Source organism: Xyrauchen texanus, chromosome 35 (assembly GCF_025860055.1).
Source record: "Xyrauchen texanus isolate HMW12.3.18 chromosome 35, RBS_HiC_50CHRs, whole genome shotgun sequence".
Lineage (NCBI taxonomy): Eukaryota > Metazoa > Chordata > Actinopteri > Cypriniformes > Catostomidae > Xyrauchen > Xyrauchen texanus.
Window position 1 is genome coordinate 26,120,799 of NC_068310.1, and position 15,119 is coordinate 26,135,917.

The 15,119-nt window shown below is 41.0% G+C and overlaps 1 protein-coding gene across 8 annotated transcripts in view; it reads left to right on the forward strand.

Annotated features, from left to right (window-relative positions):
* Positions 1-15,119, forward strand: part of LOC127628477 (E3 ubiquitin-protein ligase HUWE1-like) — a 79,978-nt gene that overhangs the window by 50,075 nt on the left and 14,784 nt on the right. For 4 of the 8 annotated variants that reach the window (XM_052105230.1, XM_052105232.1, XM_052105235.1 and 1 more), the window contains 14 exons: positions 1,300-1,460; positions 1,649-1,694; positions 2,588-2,947; positions 3,265-3,475; positions 6,788-6,909; positions 7,009-7,232; positions 7,582-7,976; positions 8,429-9,098; positions 9,517-10,198; positions 10,709-10,803; positions 10,914-11,070; positions 11,941-12,073; positions 12,282-12,487; positions 12,697-12,944. In XM_052105230.1, coding sequence (XP_051961190.1) covers positions 1,300-1,460; positions 1,649-1,694; positions 2,588-2,947; positions 3,265-3,475; positions 6,788-6,909; positions 7,009-7,232; positions 7,582-7,976; positions 8,429-9,098; positions 9,517-10,198; positions 10,709-10,803; positions 10,914-11,070; positions 11,941-12,073; positions 12,282-12,487; positions 12,697-12,944 — 3,710 coding nt within the window. The remainder of the gene's footprint in view (positions 1-1,299; positions 1,461-1,648; positions 1,695-2,587; positions 2,948-3,264; positions 3,476-6,787; positions 6,910-7,008; positions 7,233-7,581; positions 7,977-8,428; positions 9,099-9,516; positions 10,199-10,708; positions 10,804-10,913; positions 11,071-11,940; positions 12,074-12,281; positions 12,488-12,696; positions 12,945-15,119) is intronic. The other 4 variants (XM_052105237.1, XM_052105234.1, XM_052105233.1 and 1 more) reach the window with 4 other exon arrangements.

The window sequence follows — 15,119 nt, forward strand, 5'->3', positions numbered from 1 at the left end:
CCAGCAAACACCGACTCTTACCAAACTCAGAGTAAACCAAAAAAAACAACAACAAAAAAACATTTATCTACTGAATCCCATCTGGCTAAGCGGGAACGTGATCGTGGTCGAAAAACAAGAGTGAATATCGTCAGGGCATTTGATTCCTGTAGGGAACTTCATTGGGTTTTGGGGATCAAATCTGACCCTGAATTGGCGTTGTTCTTATTGGACAGGTAAGCTTACATAACTGCTTGTGAAATATAGTGGATTGATCTGTGTAATTTTTGCTAAACTACAATAACGCATGAAATGAATGGTATAAGATAATGCAAAAAGACCCATTCATTTGTGTAACATAACTTGGTTATACAGAAAATGTATGCATTCTATGATTATAAATCGATATATCGATATAAATGACTGTTGTGATGGTATCACATTAATACTGAAATGTCAACATATATAATATACAATATTTTTTAAAGAGCTGCTGTTATCATCCACCAAATTTAGCAAACATCTATTGAGAAAGCTGGCTAGCTAGCTAACGCCAACGCCAACATAGGCTATTTTATAAATGCAATCAATGTATCATGCAAAGAAAAGTGATTACTTCAAAAAGTAATGTAACTGTAACATTACTAACTGTAGGTCTGGCATAATCAGAACCATATCCACACTTTTTTGCCCTGTTCCAGCACTGGAGAGTGAAATATAATATACAGTCTCAAAGTTTGTAGTAAAATAATCATAACTTTGCAATTTTAATTATGCTACCTCATCTGTCAGCATGATTCCAGTGAATCACGTTGAACTGGCTGCAGTTCACTTAAAGGCCACAGGTGTCATTAATAGTAAGGGTTTCTGAAACTTACTGCACCTTTAAAAAGAAAAACTGAAATATCACATTGATTCAGTACTTAGTTGAAGAACTTTTGGCAGTGATTACAGCCTCAAGTCTTTTTGGGTATGATGCGACAAGCTTTGCACACCTGGATTTGCCATTCCTTTCTCCAGGGGGATGGAGTGTAGATTGATGTAATTTTAATTTTTTTATTTTTAAAACATTTTAGCATAAGGCTGCAACGTAACAAAATGTGAAAAAAATTAAGTGGTCTGAATACTTTATAAATGCACTGTACTTAATCAATGCATGATGTAACAATATAGCACTAGACCAATATGGACAATACTTTTCACACTGGCCTTGAACCATCTGGATTGTTGAGTCCTGATAATAGAACCTGTTGTTAACCATGCACTGCTGAGAAATATCAAGTGTGTGTCTAATGGGAAGCTTGTGCTTTGATCTTTCAGTGGTGAAGGTGCCCATCCTGCAGCACCTGGAGTGTTTGCGTGATGAAGAGCTGGAGGAACGCAGGGAGAAAAGGAGGAGACAGTTGGCTGAAGAAGAGGAGACTGCCAAACAGAATGGGAGTTCTTCAGCTGGGCAAGAGACCCAGGAACAGAGCCTGCAGGTATGTAAGAGATGTGTAGAGTGAGCATGCAGATGAAATAAGCAAATAAGAAAAGTTGAAGCATAAATTTGATTCAAACACTTTTAAATTAGGACAGGGCCATAGATATCAGCTAGGACACAGGTCTCACGGCTGATTTAATGTGTGTTTTATTGCATGGGTGGATATATTGATTTTATTTCCCACAGGGCTCTGGGATTGGAACAGTCAATGGAGCTGGAGAGAATGCTGCAGGTAAAAGTATATGTTAGTGCTTTTACAGGTGAAATTAATATTGAGTGCTATATTTAGTGTTTAATGCATGTTTTTATATTGCCTTTGTATTGAGCTAAGAACATGTAGGTCAAATTGCAAACTACATTTTGGAATCAGAAATGTGAAAATAGGACTTTTCACATATGGTGATGAATCTGGGTTCTTTGGGACAAGTTCTGCTGCGGGCTGTGGGATGAGGTAGTAGTTTGTATAGTTTTAGGATCACACCAGATCTGGGAGATAACTATACAGTCTACTGTCTTTCCCTCTGTAACCGCTCGACGACTGGATGATCTTCCTGCCTCCCATCACTTCAGCAACGGCTGCTAGGCAACAGTCAATAGTTGTTACTTGGCAACTGCTCAATTATGAATATCAAATTTATGAGCAGAAAGGTTTAATACATGTGAATTGTATTCATTGCATTAATGTCAATATGAACATATACAGTTATTTTATTTGTTTTTGGCTTATTTTTGACTTTTATTTATTTGCCCATGGCTGAAATAATATGTGAATATTGTCATTGTCATTTGGCTTATTTTTGACTTTTATTTATTTGCCCATGGCTGAAATAATATGTGAATATTGTCATTGTATCTGGTTGGATGATCCCTCAGTGAGCTTGTGTGTCTGACTGTGTTGTGGTGAGGTAGTAAGTTGTGTTGTTGTTGAGGATCAGTATAGTGTGGCCCTCGAAGGAGATAACTATACAATTTACTGCCTTCCTCACTGCAGACCTTTAATCGCACATGAAGCTGGAGTTTTATTGCCTTCTACAGATGTGTAATTCCGTTAATGACTATTAACATTAAAGTGGTAATCTCCACTGATTGGCATCACTTATCTTCATTCTTCTTTTGTGTGGTCAGACGGAGAACAGGCTCAGAGCGGGGTTTCGTCCTGTCTGGACCCTCCACGGACCTCTGAGGGTTTCCTCACAGCACCCCCATCAGGAGAAGTCACCCCAACTACCCCTGCCCCCCACGAGCAAGCCTTTGTGTCCTTGGAAACAGCTATCAGCCAGCAAGTGCACCAGCCAATCACAGAGCTGCTGCTGGCTGACTCCAATCCAGATTCTCACAGGGTCTTGGTAGGGGCAGGGCTTCCCCGGCTCTCAGCACCTGATGGGCAAAATTGTGAGGCAGAAGCATCTCAGATGGAGATGTCACCTGCACCCACTATCGGTGAGAGAGGAGGAGGAGGAGGAGCATTGGATGCAGTCAGGGAAGGTAGATTTAACTTTGAATCCTGTAAAATTAGATTTTACGCACTGTGGTTTAGTGGAGTGGAATTCACTTTCAGGAGGATTCCACTCTTTATTCCACCTCGATAGGCCAAAGTACTCCGTTTCTACAATATTATTTTTGAAGAGACTTGAGCCTTCCCTAGAATTGTTGGATGATCCCACTGCATTCAGCATGCAATGACTGCATGTTGTGTGTGTAATGTATATATGCATATTTGTTTATTTTTGCTAATGTTGTAGTGTCGAGCAGGTTTAGTTTGTATTGACAGAGGCATATCTTCCATACTCTCGCTGTCTCAGCTTCTCTCAGTCCAGATTTAGCTGAGATTTCAGAGCCTGTGCCAGTGAGTGTGTCTCAACTTGAAGGTTCTCCCATGGATACGAGCAGTCCTGCCTCAGGAACACAGGAAGAGCCAGTCGCCAGCTCAGCCCCACCCAATAACATGTCTCAGGAACTCTCAGGAAGTGGTGACAGTGGACTCACAGACAGGCAGACAGATACAGAAACAGGGTGAGCATTTTAATCATAGTAATTACATAGATATATAGGTTATTTCTCCATACCCCATTACTATACAGAGTTCGACTAGATTTATGACTTGAAATGTTACAGGACCAGGGCATTGGGTAAAAAGAAAAAACAAATACTGACCTTCTTAAAAAAAGAAAAAGCCACAGTCACCATGCTTCAAGAAAAACATATATCGGAGAGTGAGCACTTAAAATTGAATCGTGATTGGGTGGGCCAAATATACAGTTCTTCATGCACAGCAAATCCTAGAAAGAGAGGTACAATTATTTTAATAAGTAAATATCTGCCATTTATTTTGAAACAACAAATTAGGCATCCGGAGGGTAGATTTATTTTGTGCTCAGGCCTGATATTTGGCCAACATTTTACCATGCTCAATCTTTATGCAAATGAAGACTCCCCTAAATTCATATCCAAAATCATTTTGTTATTCAATGAGCACTGCAAGGGAATAGGGGTTTGCGCTGGAGTTTTTAATTATGTGATGGATGAAAGATTGGACAACAAAAGGTGGGCACCTCAGTTAATCCCAGATCCTCATTGGTTTTTATAGAATATGTGTAATGAGACTGGTTTAATTGATAGCTGGAGAGAAATGAACCCTGACAGTGGAGAATACACATTTTACTCCAATCCCCATGGCTCTTACTCAAGAATTGACTACTTTCTAATGCCGAATAGCTGCTTCAACTCTATATTTTTTTGTCAAATTGGCTCAATTGCCATCTCTGATCATGCTCCGGTTCATATTGACATGACATTAGGTACCCTGCCACCAAGAAGCAGGGTTTGGAGGCAAAATTAATCTTTGCTAACAGACTCAAGTTTGTGACAATAAGAGATTCAATTAAAAACTATTGGTTGGATAATAAAAACTCACCTGTCTCCTCTGCTATGAAATTCGTGGATACATAATACGTGGATACATAATACTATACTTCACTATAATGCCTTGCTATCTAAATGCTGAGAGCTAGAAAAGGAGGTTAAAAGACTAGAATACTTACATAGTACAACTCCCAACCATGCCAACTGGTCTGCATTTTGCCATGCTAGGGCTAAACTCAATCTGGATCACACTAATCACATAAAAAAAAATATTTCTTTCCAAATAAAAATATTATGAGCATGCAAATAAATCTAGTAGATTACTGGCACATCAGATTTTAAAAAATCTGTCTTGGAGGGTAATTCATTCTTTAAAGATAATAGATGGTACCCACTACGTATGAACCTTTACTTCTAAATGAAACATTTAGATCCTACTATGAAGCATTATATTGTTCTAAAAACAGTGCTTCAATCAGAATTTGAAATTTTTCAATAATATTTCTCTCCCAGCTATTTCAGACTAGAACAGAGATTACCTTAACTCACCCATATCACCAGATGAGGTCCTAGCTGCAATACAATCAATGCCATCTAATAAATCACCAGGACCTAATGGCTTTCCCCTGGAATTTTATAAATTATTTTGGCCTGAGCGCTCTCATATTCTAATGCCTGCTTTACAAGCTCTTTTAGATCAAGACACTACACTGGAAACATGGAAAACTGCAACTATCTATTTGATTCCAAAGACTCTAAAGATTGTGCATCATATAGGCCAATAAGCCTTCATAATACAGACTGTAAAATACAGGCCAGTTTTTGTACATCGACTTGATATTGCCTCAGTTAAATCAGACCAGGTTTTGTGAAATCTCGCTATTTTACAGATAAAATACAACGACTTTTGAATGTTATTCATTTTGTTCAGAATGGGAGGCACCCTGCATTTGTTCTTGTTGCTGAAAAAGCATTTGATAGAGTTGAGTGGGACTTTCTGTTTGCCACTCTTGTAAACATTTTATGTAGGTGGTAATTTTATTAGATGGATTAAATTGTAATAATCTAATCCTAAAGCCACAGTGACTACAAATGGTCTTATTTCAACTCCATTCTGCATAGGGAGAGGTACAAGACAGGGATGCCCTCTTTCACCTTTGCTCTTCGCCCTAGTCATTGAACCCCTTACAGAATTTATTAGATAGTGTAAAGACGTCTACGGCATTGCAGTGGGAATGGAAGAACATAGAATATTACTATATGCTGATGACGTACTATTATACATGTATAAACCTGACCAGTCATTCCCTGCGGCATTGGAGTGTATTTCTCATTACAGGAAACTTTCTGGCTTTAAAATAAAAATTTAAAAATCCATTTCACTCCCTTTAAATATCTCTTCCTTAGAACACCTAAAATCATTTTACCCTTTTCAACTAACTGAGAATGGTTTAAGGCAGGGGTGCCCAATACGTCGATCGAGATCTACCAGTCGATCGCAAAGGCAATGCTGGTAGATCGCACAAAATTTAAATGTACTTTCGTTAAATTTTAATAAAAATAAATATAATGTCTTTCCTTTTAGTTTCTGTCTGACTTGCACTTTTGACGAGTAAATATTGACCAGGCAAGGTTTTGTTTATTCAGTTGCCATGACAACTAGGTTTGCGCATGCCTTCCAAGGACTTCTGAGAACAGAGCGCGAAATTGCGATGCTACTGCCCGCATTAGGCAAAACTGTCATTTCGCGCTCTGTTCTCAGAAAAAAAAAAAGGCACGTTTGTTTATTGTTTTTGTTATTGTTACAGAATTTTGCCATACTGGGAGAAAATAGATTGTATAATAGAAGATCTTCTTGGACTGCATTTCAAAGTGACCCCAGCCTTTTACCTACTGAATCTTAGTGTGGACCCTGATTAAACAAGTTAAAAAGTTATTTGTTATCCTGGTCTATTTAGCCCAAAAAAACATTTTGTTGCTTTGGTCTGCTCCACAGGTCTCTTAAAATATGGACATTACAGGTCGCTGTGTGGTTACCACTTGAAAAGCTCACCTATGATAAACATCAGAAATCTGACAAATTGTGGCGTATATGGTCTCCACTTTGGGACTATATAAAGGAGCTCCCTTAACATACATATCAGACTGCTTTCAACTTATTCGTAAATTGTATAAAATACTTTTTTATTTATTTTTTATTTTTTAGGTTTTAACATCCTGTAACATGGTTAGAATTACATGTTATATTGTGTGATACTGCTGATGTAAATCTGAATATCAAATAAAAACATTGTATAATGATAATAAAAAAAGGGGGTTATATAAAATATAACATTAAAATGACAGTAATTTAAGTGCACTCATATTAATTCATAGGTCAAAGGGAGTGGGAGCCCTGAGTATAACAAACTCGACTATGTTTTAGATGATTGTATGGAAATATGTTTTTCTGATCTTTTTCAGCTCAACATCAGTTTCTTCTGGAGAGACTATGCCTCGGAGTGACAGTGCAGATAGCCAATCACAGGCCATCCAAGAGGAACCCCTCCCAGCTACCAGCAATGAAGAGGAAGACCCTCTGGCAGGTCAGTGTCTCTGCGCACATTGATCAAAGTTATGGAGCCATTTCTATGCACACTGCAGCTTCAAACCATTTATTACATGGTTTTGTCACTGTCATTCAGGCATCAGTCTACCAGAAGGTGTCGACCCATCTTTCTTGGCTGCACTGCCTGAGGATATCCGTCGGGAGGTGCTGCAAAACCAGCTGGGGATTAGACCCCCCTCTCGTCCTCCTGTCACCTCCACACTGGTATCTTCAGTTAACTCTGTACTGGCTGGAGGGCCAAGTGTGACAGAGGTCAGCCCAGAGTTCCTAGCTGCTCTGCCACCTGCCATTCAGGAGGAGGTATGAGTGATAGGATTTGCGCTTATCTTGTCTTTGTTTATAGCAGAGCTCTTCAACATTTTTCTTTTTAAATGCAGTTTTGCATTTTAAGCCTGGCCTACATTAAAATTCATATGGTACTATATTTGTTGTAATAATAATTGGAAGACTTCGAAATACTTTTTTGTAATAACACACAACATCTGTGCAGGAGGAAGCATAGTTTTGCCTACACATTTTTTGCTTTTTTAATATTATGGTACATTTGATAAGCTATTTATTTACACTATATGATATTGGTGTATTGTAAACTTCAAAGAGTTTCAAAAATCTGATGCATCCATGATGGTTTGCATGTGATGGTCACCAGGTTTTGGCCCAGCAGCGGGCGGAACAGCAGCGCCGAGAGTTATCCCAGCAACCCCCACTGGGTGATCAACCTCTGGACCCCGTCACGTTCATTCAGACCCTGCCCTCTGAGCTGCGTCGATCTGTGCTGGAGGACATGGAAGACAGCGTATTAGCGGTCATGCCCCCAGACATTGCAGCAGAAGCTGCAGCTCTGCGTAGGGAACAGGAGGCCAGACAGAGACAGCTGATGCATGAGAGGTTGTTCGGCCACAGTTCCTCTTCAGCCCTGTCTGCCATCCTGCGCTCACCTGCCTTCACCAGCCGCCTGGGTGGCAACCGTGGGGTGCAGTACACCCGGCTGGCAGTGCAAAGAGGAGGCACATTTCAAATGGGTGGGAGTGCCAACCACAGCCGGTAAGTTCGAGGATGAAACTAAAATAACAACGTAAATGTGAAATATATCTCTCCAATAATAGGATAGTTCACCCAAAAATAAAAATTGTCCGCTTTTACTCAACCTCATGTTGTTCCAAATCCATATGACTTTCTTTTCTCTGTGGAACACAAAAGAATGTCAAGCTGAATGTTAGGGACTGACAGCCTGTCACCATTGACTTACATTGCATCACTTGTCCATACAATGAAAGTGAATGGTGACATTCTGCTTAATGTCATGTTCCAAAGAAAGTCTACAGGTTTGGAATGACACGAGTTAATGAGGGTAAATTAATGATGATGGCTTTTTAAAATGTTTGATAAACTATACCCTTAAATTGAAAGATGCTTTATGTGCATTATTTTATTTATTGTTGTGTAGTTAAAATTCCAGTATCTGTAATTTGTCTAATGTTTGTTTTTAAATCTAGCCCATCTAGTTCTAATGTGGATTCTCTCCTGCGCTTGCGAGGGCGTCTCCTGTTAGACCACGAGGCCTTATCCTGCCTTCTAGTGCTGCTTTTTGTGGACGAGCCCAAGTTAAACACCAGCCGTCTCCACCGAGTGCTGCGTAACTTGTGTTACCACTCCCAAACACGAGGCTGGGTCATCCGCAGCCTGCTGTCCATCCTGCAGCGCAGCAGCGAGAGCGAGCTCTGTACGGAGACCACACGTCTGGAAGAGTCTCGTGGCAAGCGCTCGCTTGGCCAGGGCACTTCCAGCGGAGGCAAGGGCTCCTCTTCATCCCCGCAGGCTGCTGTAGCCTCTTCGTTATCCTCCTCCTCCTCATCTTCCTCTCTGGAGCTGTTGAACAGAGTGGAGTCACGTAGTTCCAGTCAGCTCTCCTGGCTGTCTGTATCGATGGACGCTGCTCTGGGGTGCAGGACCAACATCTTTCAGATCCAGCGGGCATCGGGCAGGAAACACGTGGAGAGGCATTCAGCAGGAGGCGGCATGAGCTCAGGAGCGCTTGGAGGTGGAGTTACAGGAACAGGAGTCGCCTGTTCGGGGGGAGGAGGTGGATCAACTGTTCACATCCACCCACAAGCAGCTCCAGTCGTCTGTCGACATGTACTGGATACACTCATCCAACTGGCAAAGGTATGAGAGTATCACTTGAGCAAAAGGGCTCTAAATCAGTAGTTCTCAACTGGGGAGTCGCAACCCAAAAAAAATAATAACTAAAGCAAGGGCATCTGACAATATAATCTGCCTGATTAATATGGCAAAATAAACAGTGCTATTAACTTTTAAAAGGCAAGTGAAAAACACTTCATGTCTTTCTGTTGTTGACGTCAACGGTTTTACGTCCAATCAAACTATCTAGTATTTTGTATCAAATGAATTTACCCTTAGTAGAAACTAGCCAAATTAGGCAGATGTCAACATGTCCTTTTTTACTTTGGTACAAGAAACCAATTTGGTAAAGCAAAGTGAGTTGAGAACCACTGCTCTTTATCCAAATAATTTTTCAGTCCATTCTTTTGAAGACCATGTTTCTGTCTATTATTGTCTGTAGGTATTCCCCAGTCACTTCACTCAGCAGCGCTGTAAGGACCCTCTGTCCTCTTTGGAGCCGGACTTTCGTATTTGTGCCAGCTCTACACCAAATGTTAGTAGAAGCTGCCTGTTGGGTGGCACCAGCCAGAGCAATTCCGCAGCTACCCCAAGCAATTCCTCTTCTACCCACAATTCCCTGAGCACCTGCTCAGGTACACCACAGTCTCTGGGCATCTCCACTGACTTCTGGGATCTCCTGGTTAAGCTGGACAACATGAATGTGAGCCGCAAGGGCAAGGCCTCCATGAAGACTGTGCCCCTAGGAGGCGCTGGCGAGACAGAGGGGCTGCTGTTTAGTCTTGAGGCATCTCCGCTGGGTCAGTTGATGAACATGCTGTCCCACCCAGTGATCCGTCGTAGTTCTCTGCTCACTGAGAAACTGCTACGCTTGCTCTCTCTTATCTCCATTGCTCTGCCTGACAATAAGGCCACAGAGGTTCCGGCCAGCCACCCAGTGCCTCAGGCTCCCACTGCCACCCCATCTGCCCCCGCCACTCAAACCACAGTGGGTTCAGCGAACATCTCAGCAGCGACAGGTACGAGCTCCACGCAGGGATCATTGGTCCCAACGCCTGCTCAACCAGCCACTACAGCAGGCACTGCTGTTGCAGGCAGCAGCACCACCTCCAGCAGTATTGCTGGTAAGACACTCAAGTATTGTCCTGTCAGAAGAGTTTCGGGGAATATAATTATTGATTAAAAACATAGAATTACAACACCAAGTTGTCATGCTTAATTCTAGTGAAATGGACTGGTCAGTTATATTGTTTCCTATGAGATGTATTTTCTCTTAGAAGTACTGAACCTGAATTAAGATTATGTACACTGCAGGTCATTATCATTATTTTGGCCAGATGACTACATAATCCTACTTGTTGGTTAGTTACCATGTAAATGTACATGGAATATTGATTTTAGTAAATCATTTTATCATGTGAGAAGAGACATGTACAAGAGATTTCCATGTAAGAAATTGGTTGACTTACACTCAATCTCTGATAATCTGCAATTTTTCTTTTTATCTTTAGGTGTATTAAATTAAGACAGATTTGTGTTTTAGTCAGGCTCTCTTGTTTTGATATGGACCACTGTTTTGGTCTTTAGTGATGCACTACTTCAGTAAATCAGTTCCTTGTATCTCTCATTTTTAGTAAGTAAGCTAAAGGCAGCTGTGAGTAGCACTGACAACGAAACCAAACTGGCCTCTGCTGGACTAACAGAGAAACAGCTGCAGCTTTCTGTTGAGGTATTTAATGCGCATGCACTTACGTCGCCTCATGACTGGTTCTCTCAACCCTTGGCTCTTTTGACCCAACTCAGCAGTGTGATTAGTAACCCACCATGGTTTGTGCCCAGGTGCTGACCTCCCATTCGTGTTCAGAGGAAGGTCTAGAGGATGCAGCCAACATCTTGCTGCAGCTGTCCAGAGGGGACGCTCTGACCCGAGACACAGTCCTCAGACTGCTGCTCAGCGGGGCCCGCCACCTCGGATACACTCTCTGCAAACAAATTGGTCAGTACCTCACCACTACAGGGTTTTGAATATCATTATGGCAATTAACTAAATTGTATATCTTCTGGCTTGTGTGAATCTTTTTCTACACATCTTTTTGTTTTAGCATTTTCCCCTCCAAATTTAATGGCTTTTATATCAAGTTTGTAATGTACATGACCATTTAAGACCCTCTCTCAAGCCCTTAGAATTATATAAACTGTGATTGCTACTGTACTGTATAATTTCTATATTGAACTGGCCTCTTGTTTTGATTGGCTATCCTCTGTGTAGATAGTTTACACTATCATTTATCAGGGAGTCACAATGCTGTATATTGATTTGGCATTGATATGTAAATGTTGGCGGTCATGTTAATTTGTTCATTGTTGTGTTGAATATCAGGAGAAGACTAACCAGTATGTGCCTCATGGCTAATTCCCCTGTCTTTTGAAGCACATTTTGGTTGTGCTGGTTTTAATTCCTCGAGGAAACACTTTTGAATTTTTTTTAACGAAGCCAGTCCTAAATCAGTTTGCTAAAATGGATCTTAAAAACCTTGGTATTGGTTTTTAATTGCTATACTGTTTTATTGTATTTTAATGTATTTTTTTTTTTCAACATGAAAATAGCCTCAGAAATTGGTATGGTGTAAAATCGTAAACAAACAAGCATGGTTATGATGTCACACCAAGATGTTTCTGAATGACCTGTTTTTGCTGCTTATTTTCTATAAATTGTCTGGGTGGGCTGGGAAGGAAGCTTTACAAAAGTTTAGAGTGTATACATAGTACATCAATCTCTTATTTCCAAAGATCAAGGAAAACTTATTTCTTATGAAATGGCCCCTTTAATTGATCTCTTGTTTCTGTTCATGTCCTCTTTTTGTAGGCACTTTACTGGCGGAGTTGAGGGAATATAACCTGGAGCAGCAGAGAAGAGGCCGTGCTGATGCTCAGTCTCCTGAAGCTTCTCATGAGGACCCATCCATCACCACACGCCCCAAAGGCAAGATGACCAGCAGGTGAGGGGAGAGACAGTTTCAGCCTACCTCAGGAGTTTGATTTAGGTTGCTTTGGATAAAACCTTCTGCTAATTGAATGAAAAAAATTATAGTATCATTTAGGGCTGATGCAGGACTTTAACCTTTACATGCAGAAGAGAGGCAAAGTAGGTAATTACAGTAACAGCACTTGTCCTTATTTTTTTTTTTGGTCAATGCGGCATCTCAGATTTGACGGGTCGGAGAGCGTGGTAATTGTGGCTGCTCAGAAGCGTACATTAGGCGGCCGTGAGCTGCAGCTGCCCTGCATGAGCTCACTCACATCCAAGACCTCCACACAGAAGTTCTTCCTGCGCGTGCTGCAGGTCATCATACAGCTTAGAGAAGACACAAGGCGTGCAAACAAGAAAGCCAAGCAGACAGGAGGAAGACTAAGTAAGGCATACACATGCCCAAAAATACTCTGGAAAAATAAAAAATGTTTTGTCCCTTTTAACATACAGGCATCCTATATGAGCATTTCCTGGCTTTTAGCTAACTCGCTGCTATCTTTGAGCCCAGTAGATGGCCTTTGTTATGTTTATAGGTCTGTCTCTGCATCAATTCTCTCTCTGTTTCCTTGTCTCTCTTTCTTATTCCTGCAGGTTCGACAAGTCTGGGCTCGGCCAGCAGTATCCAGGCTGCAGTCCGTCAGCTAGAGGCTGAAGCAGACGCCATCATTCAGATGGTGAGAGAGGGGCAGAGGGCACGCCGTCTACAGCAGGCCCCCCCACCTTCTTCATCTGCATCCTCTTCTGTTGCTGCTGCTGCATCTGCTGCTGTGGCTGGATCATCCACCCCTAGTACCTCTGCAACCAACAATCCCCCAGCTGGCACGGCCAGCGCAGCCACGGTTAGCATGGGCCGCACTTACAGCAGGCAGACTGCTACTGACTTTACTCACCTTTACACACACAAACAAATTGATGTTCATAATACCCTGAAATGTGTACTGTAGTGCTCATATCACATAGCTTAAGGCTCAAATGACTTAAGGCTCTTAAAAATTTGAATCAATTTACTTGGAGGACTTATAATACCCTACACACACAGGGCTGGTCAATATCACTAAATCAAATACACTCGCAGACCACATTATTAGGTTCAACTCTATACCTGCATATTCATGTGACTATCTAATCAGCCAATCGTATGGCAGCAATGTAATGCGTAAAATCATGCAGACATGTGTCAGGAGCTTCAGTTAATGTTCACATCAACCATCAGAATGGGGAAAAAAATTGATCTCAGTGACTGTGGCTTGATGGTTGGTGCCAGGTGGGCTGGTTGGAGTATTTCTGTAACTGCTGATCTCCTGGAATTTTCACTCACAACAGTCTCTAGAGTTTGCTCAGAATTGTGCCATAAACAAAAAACACCCAGTGATGACAGTTCTGCAGATTTAAATGCCTTGTTGTTGAGAGAGGTCAATAGAGAATGGCCAGAATGTTTCAAGCTGACAGAAAGGCTACGGTAACTCTGATAACCCTTCTGTACAATTGTAGTGAGTAGAATAGCATCTCAGAATGCACTTCCACTTCTGTTAGCCATGAACAGAAAGCTGAGGCTACAGTGGGCACAGGCTCACCAAAACTGGACAGTTAAAGACTGAAAAACTTAGCCTGGTCTGATAAATCTCAATTTCTGCTGAGGTACACAGATGGTAGGCTGACTGCAGTCTCAGCTTTCTGTTGTTCTATGACAGAAGTGGACCCTGACATGGTCTCCTACTGTTGTAGGCCATCCACCTCTCGGTTTGATATGTGGATTCTGAGGTGCTATTCTGCTCACTAAATTTGTACAGAGGGGTTATCGGAGTTAGGGCTGGGTGTTATGGACCAAAAATCATATCTCTGTATTTTTAGGCTGAATGGTGATAAACAATATATATCTCTGTATTTTCTACGAAGTGGTTTAAATGTTCAGTTGTAAGTCAAAGCCACATGTGAGATGGTAAATTAAGCTTGCAACGCGCTTTGTTTCGGGGCAGAAGACTTTTTGGCTGCGAATGATTCACGGCCTGGGTTGCAGCAGCAGCACAATGTTTAACACACTCTTTGTACTGCAGTTTGTTTGCTCTCTAAAAAATACCACAATGCACTATAAAAACCAGGGAGCATCATTGCTCACTATATTCCCTTACCGGAAACGTCCCTGTATCTTCTGAAGTCTCAAGTCATTAGATGACAAGCACAAGTGAAGTCATTATTTTCTCTTAAATAGAGATGTTGTTTGTAATGTCTTTCATTCACAGATACCATGAAAATGAAACAATCTTTTAAATATTTAAGTTGTTTAAAGAAGGCTTAAAATACTCATTTTTATATTTTTATTTCTTTATGGCATTTATCTGTTATAATAGACCTTTTTCGCAGACTGTGATGAGTTTCCGACTTATTATCAGCGTAAATCTCTCTATTCTTTTTATAGAATTATTTTTTATATTTTGTGTCAATTTATAACATTATGCTTATTTTCATATTACCCTGGAATTGTAATGCAACGATCCGATACATGGATTGGTATTGGCTCCGATACTGAAGTTTCGGTCCGACGAGCCCGAACCAAATCCGATACTATGTGTTAGTCATGTTCGTTACTGTCAAGCTCCAAAAATGACAAAGAACCATAAAAACAACAATTAGCAGTTCATATGACATTTTATTTAAAGCCACTTGAAGACGTGCAATAGCTATGTGAATCACAAAAGGCTGTGTTTAATAAGTAAATATATAGTATGCTTAGCACCAGCGCGTTAGTGTATGTGCTGCTCTGTTGACACAAACTCACGCACAGGCTGGTGATGCACTCGTGGCTACTGTTAGCCTTCACAGCGGTGCGCAATATTTGAGAGCTGCTCAAGAACAGCTTCTCAGATGTAAATGCTCAATAGTTTGGTTCACTTATAATATGCTTTTAGAAATGGAGGTGCATTTTACCAGAATTTGAACTTTCCTACAAACAGACTTCCTGGAGAGCTTAGAATGTCAAAATAAAAGTGTGAGGGTTTAAAAAGTGCACAATTTAA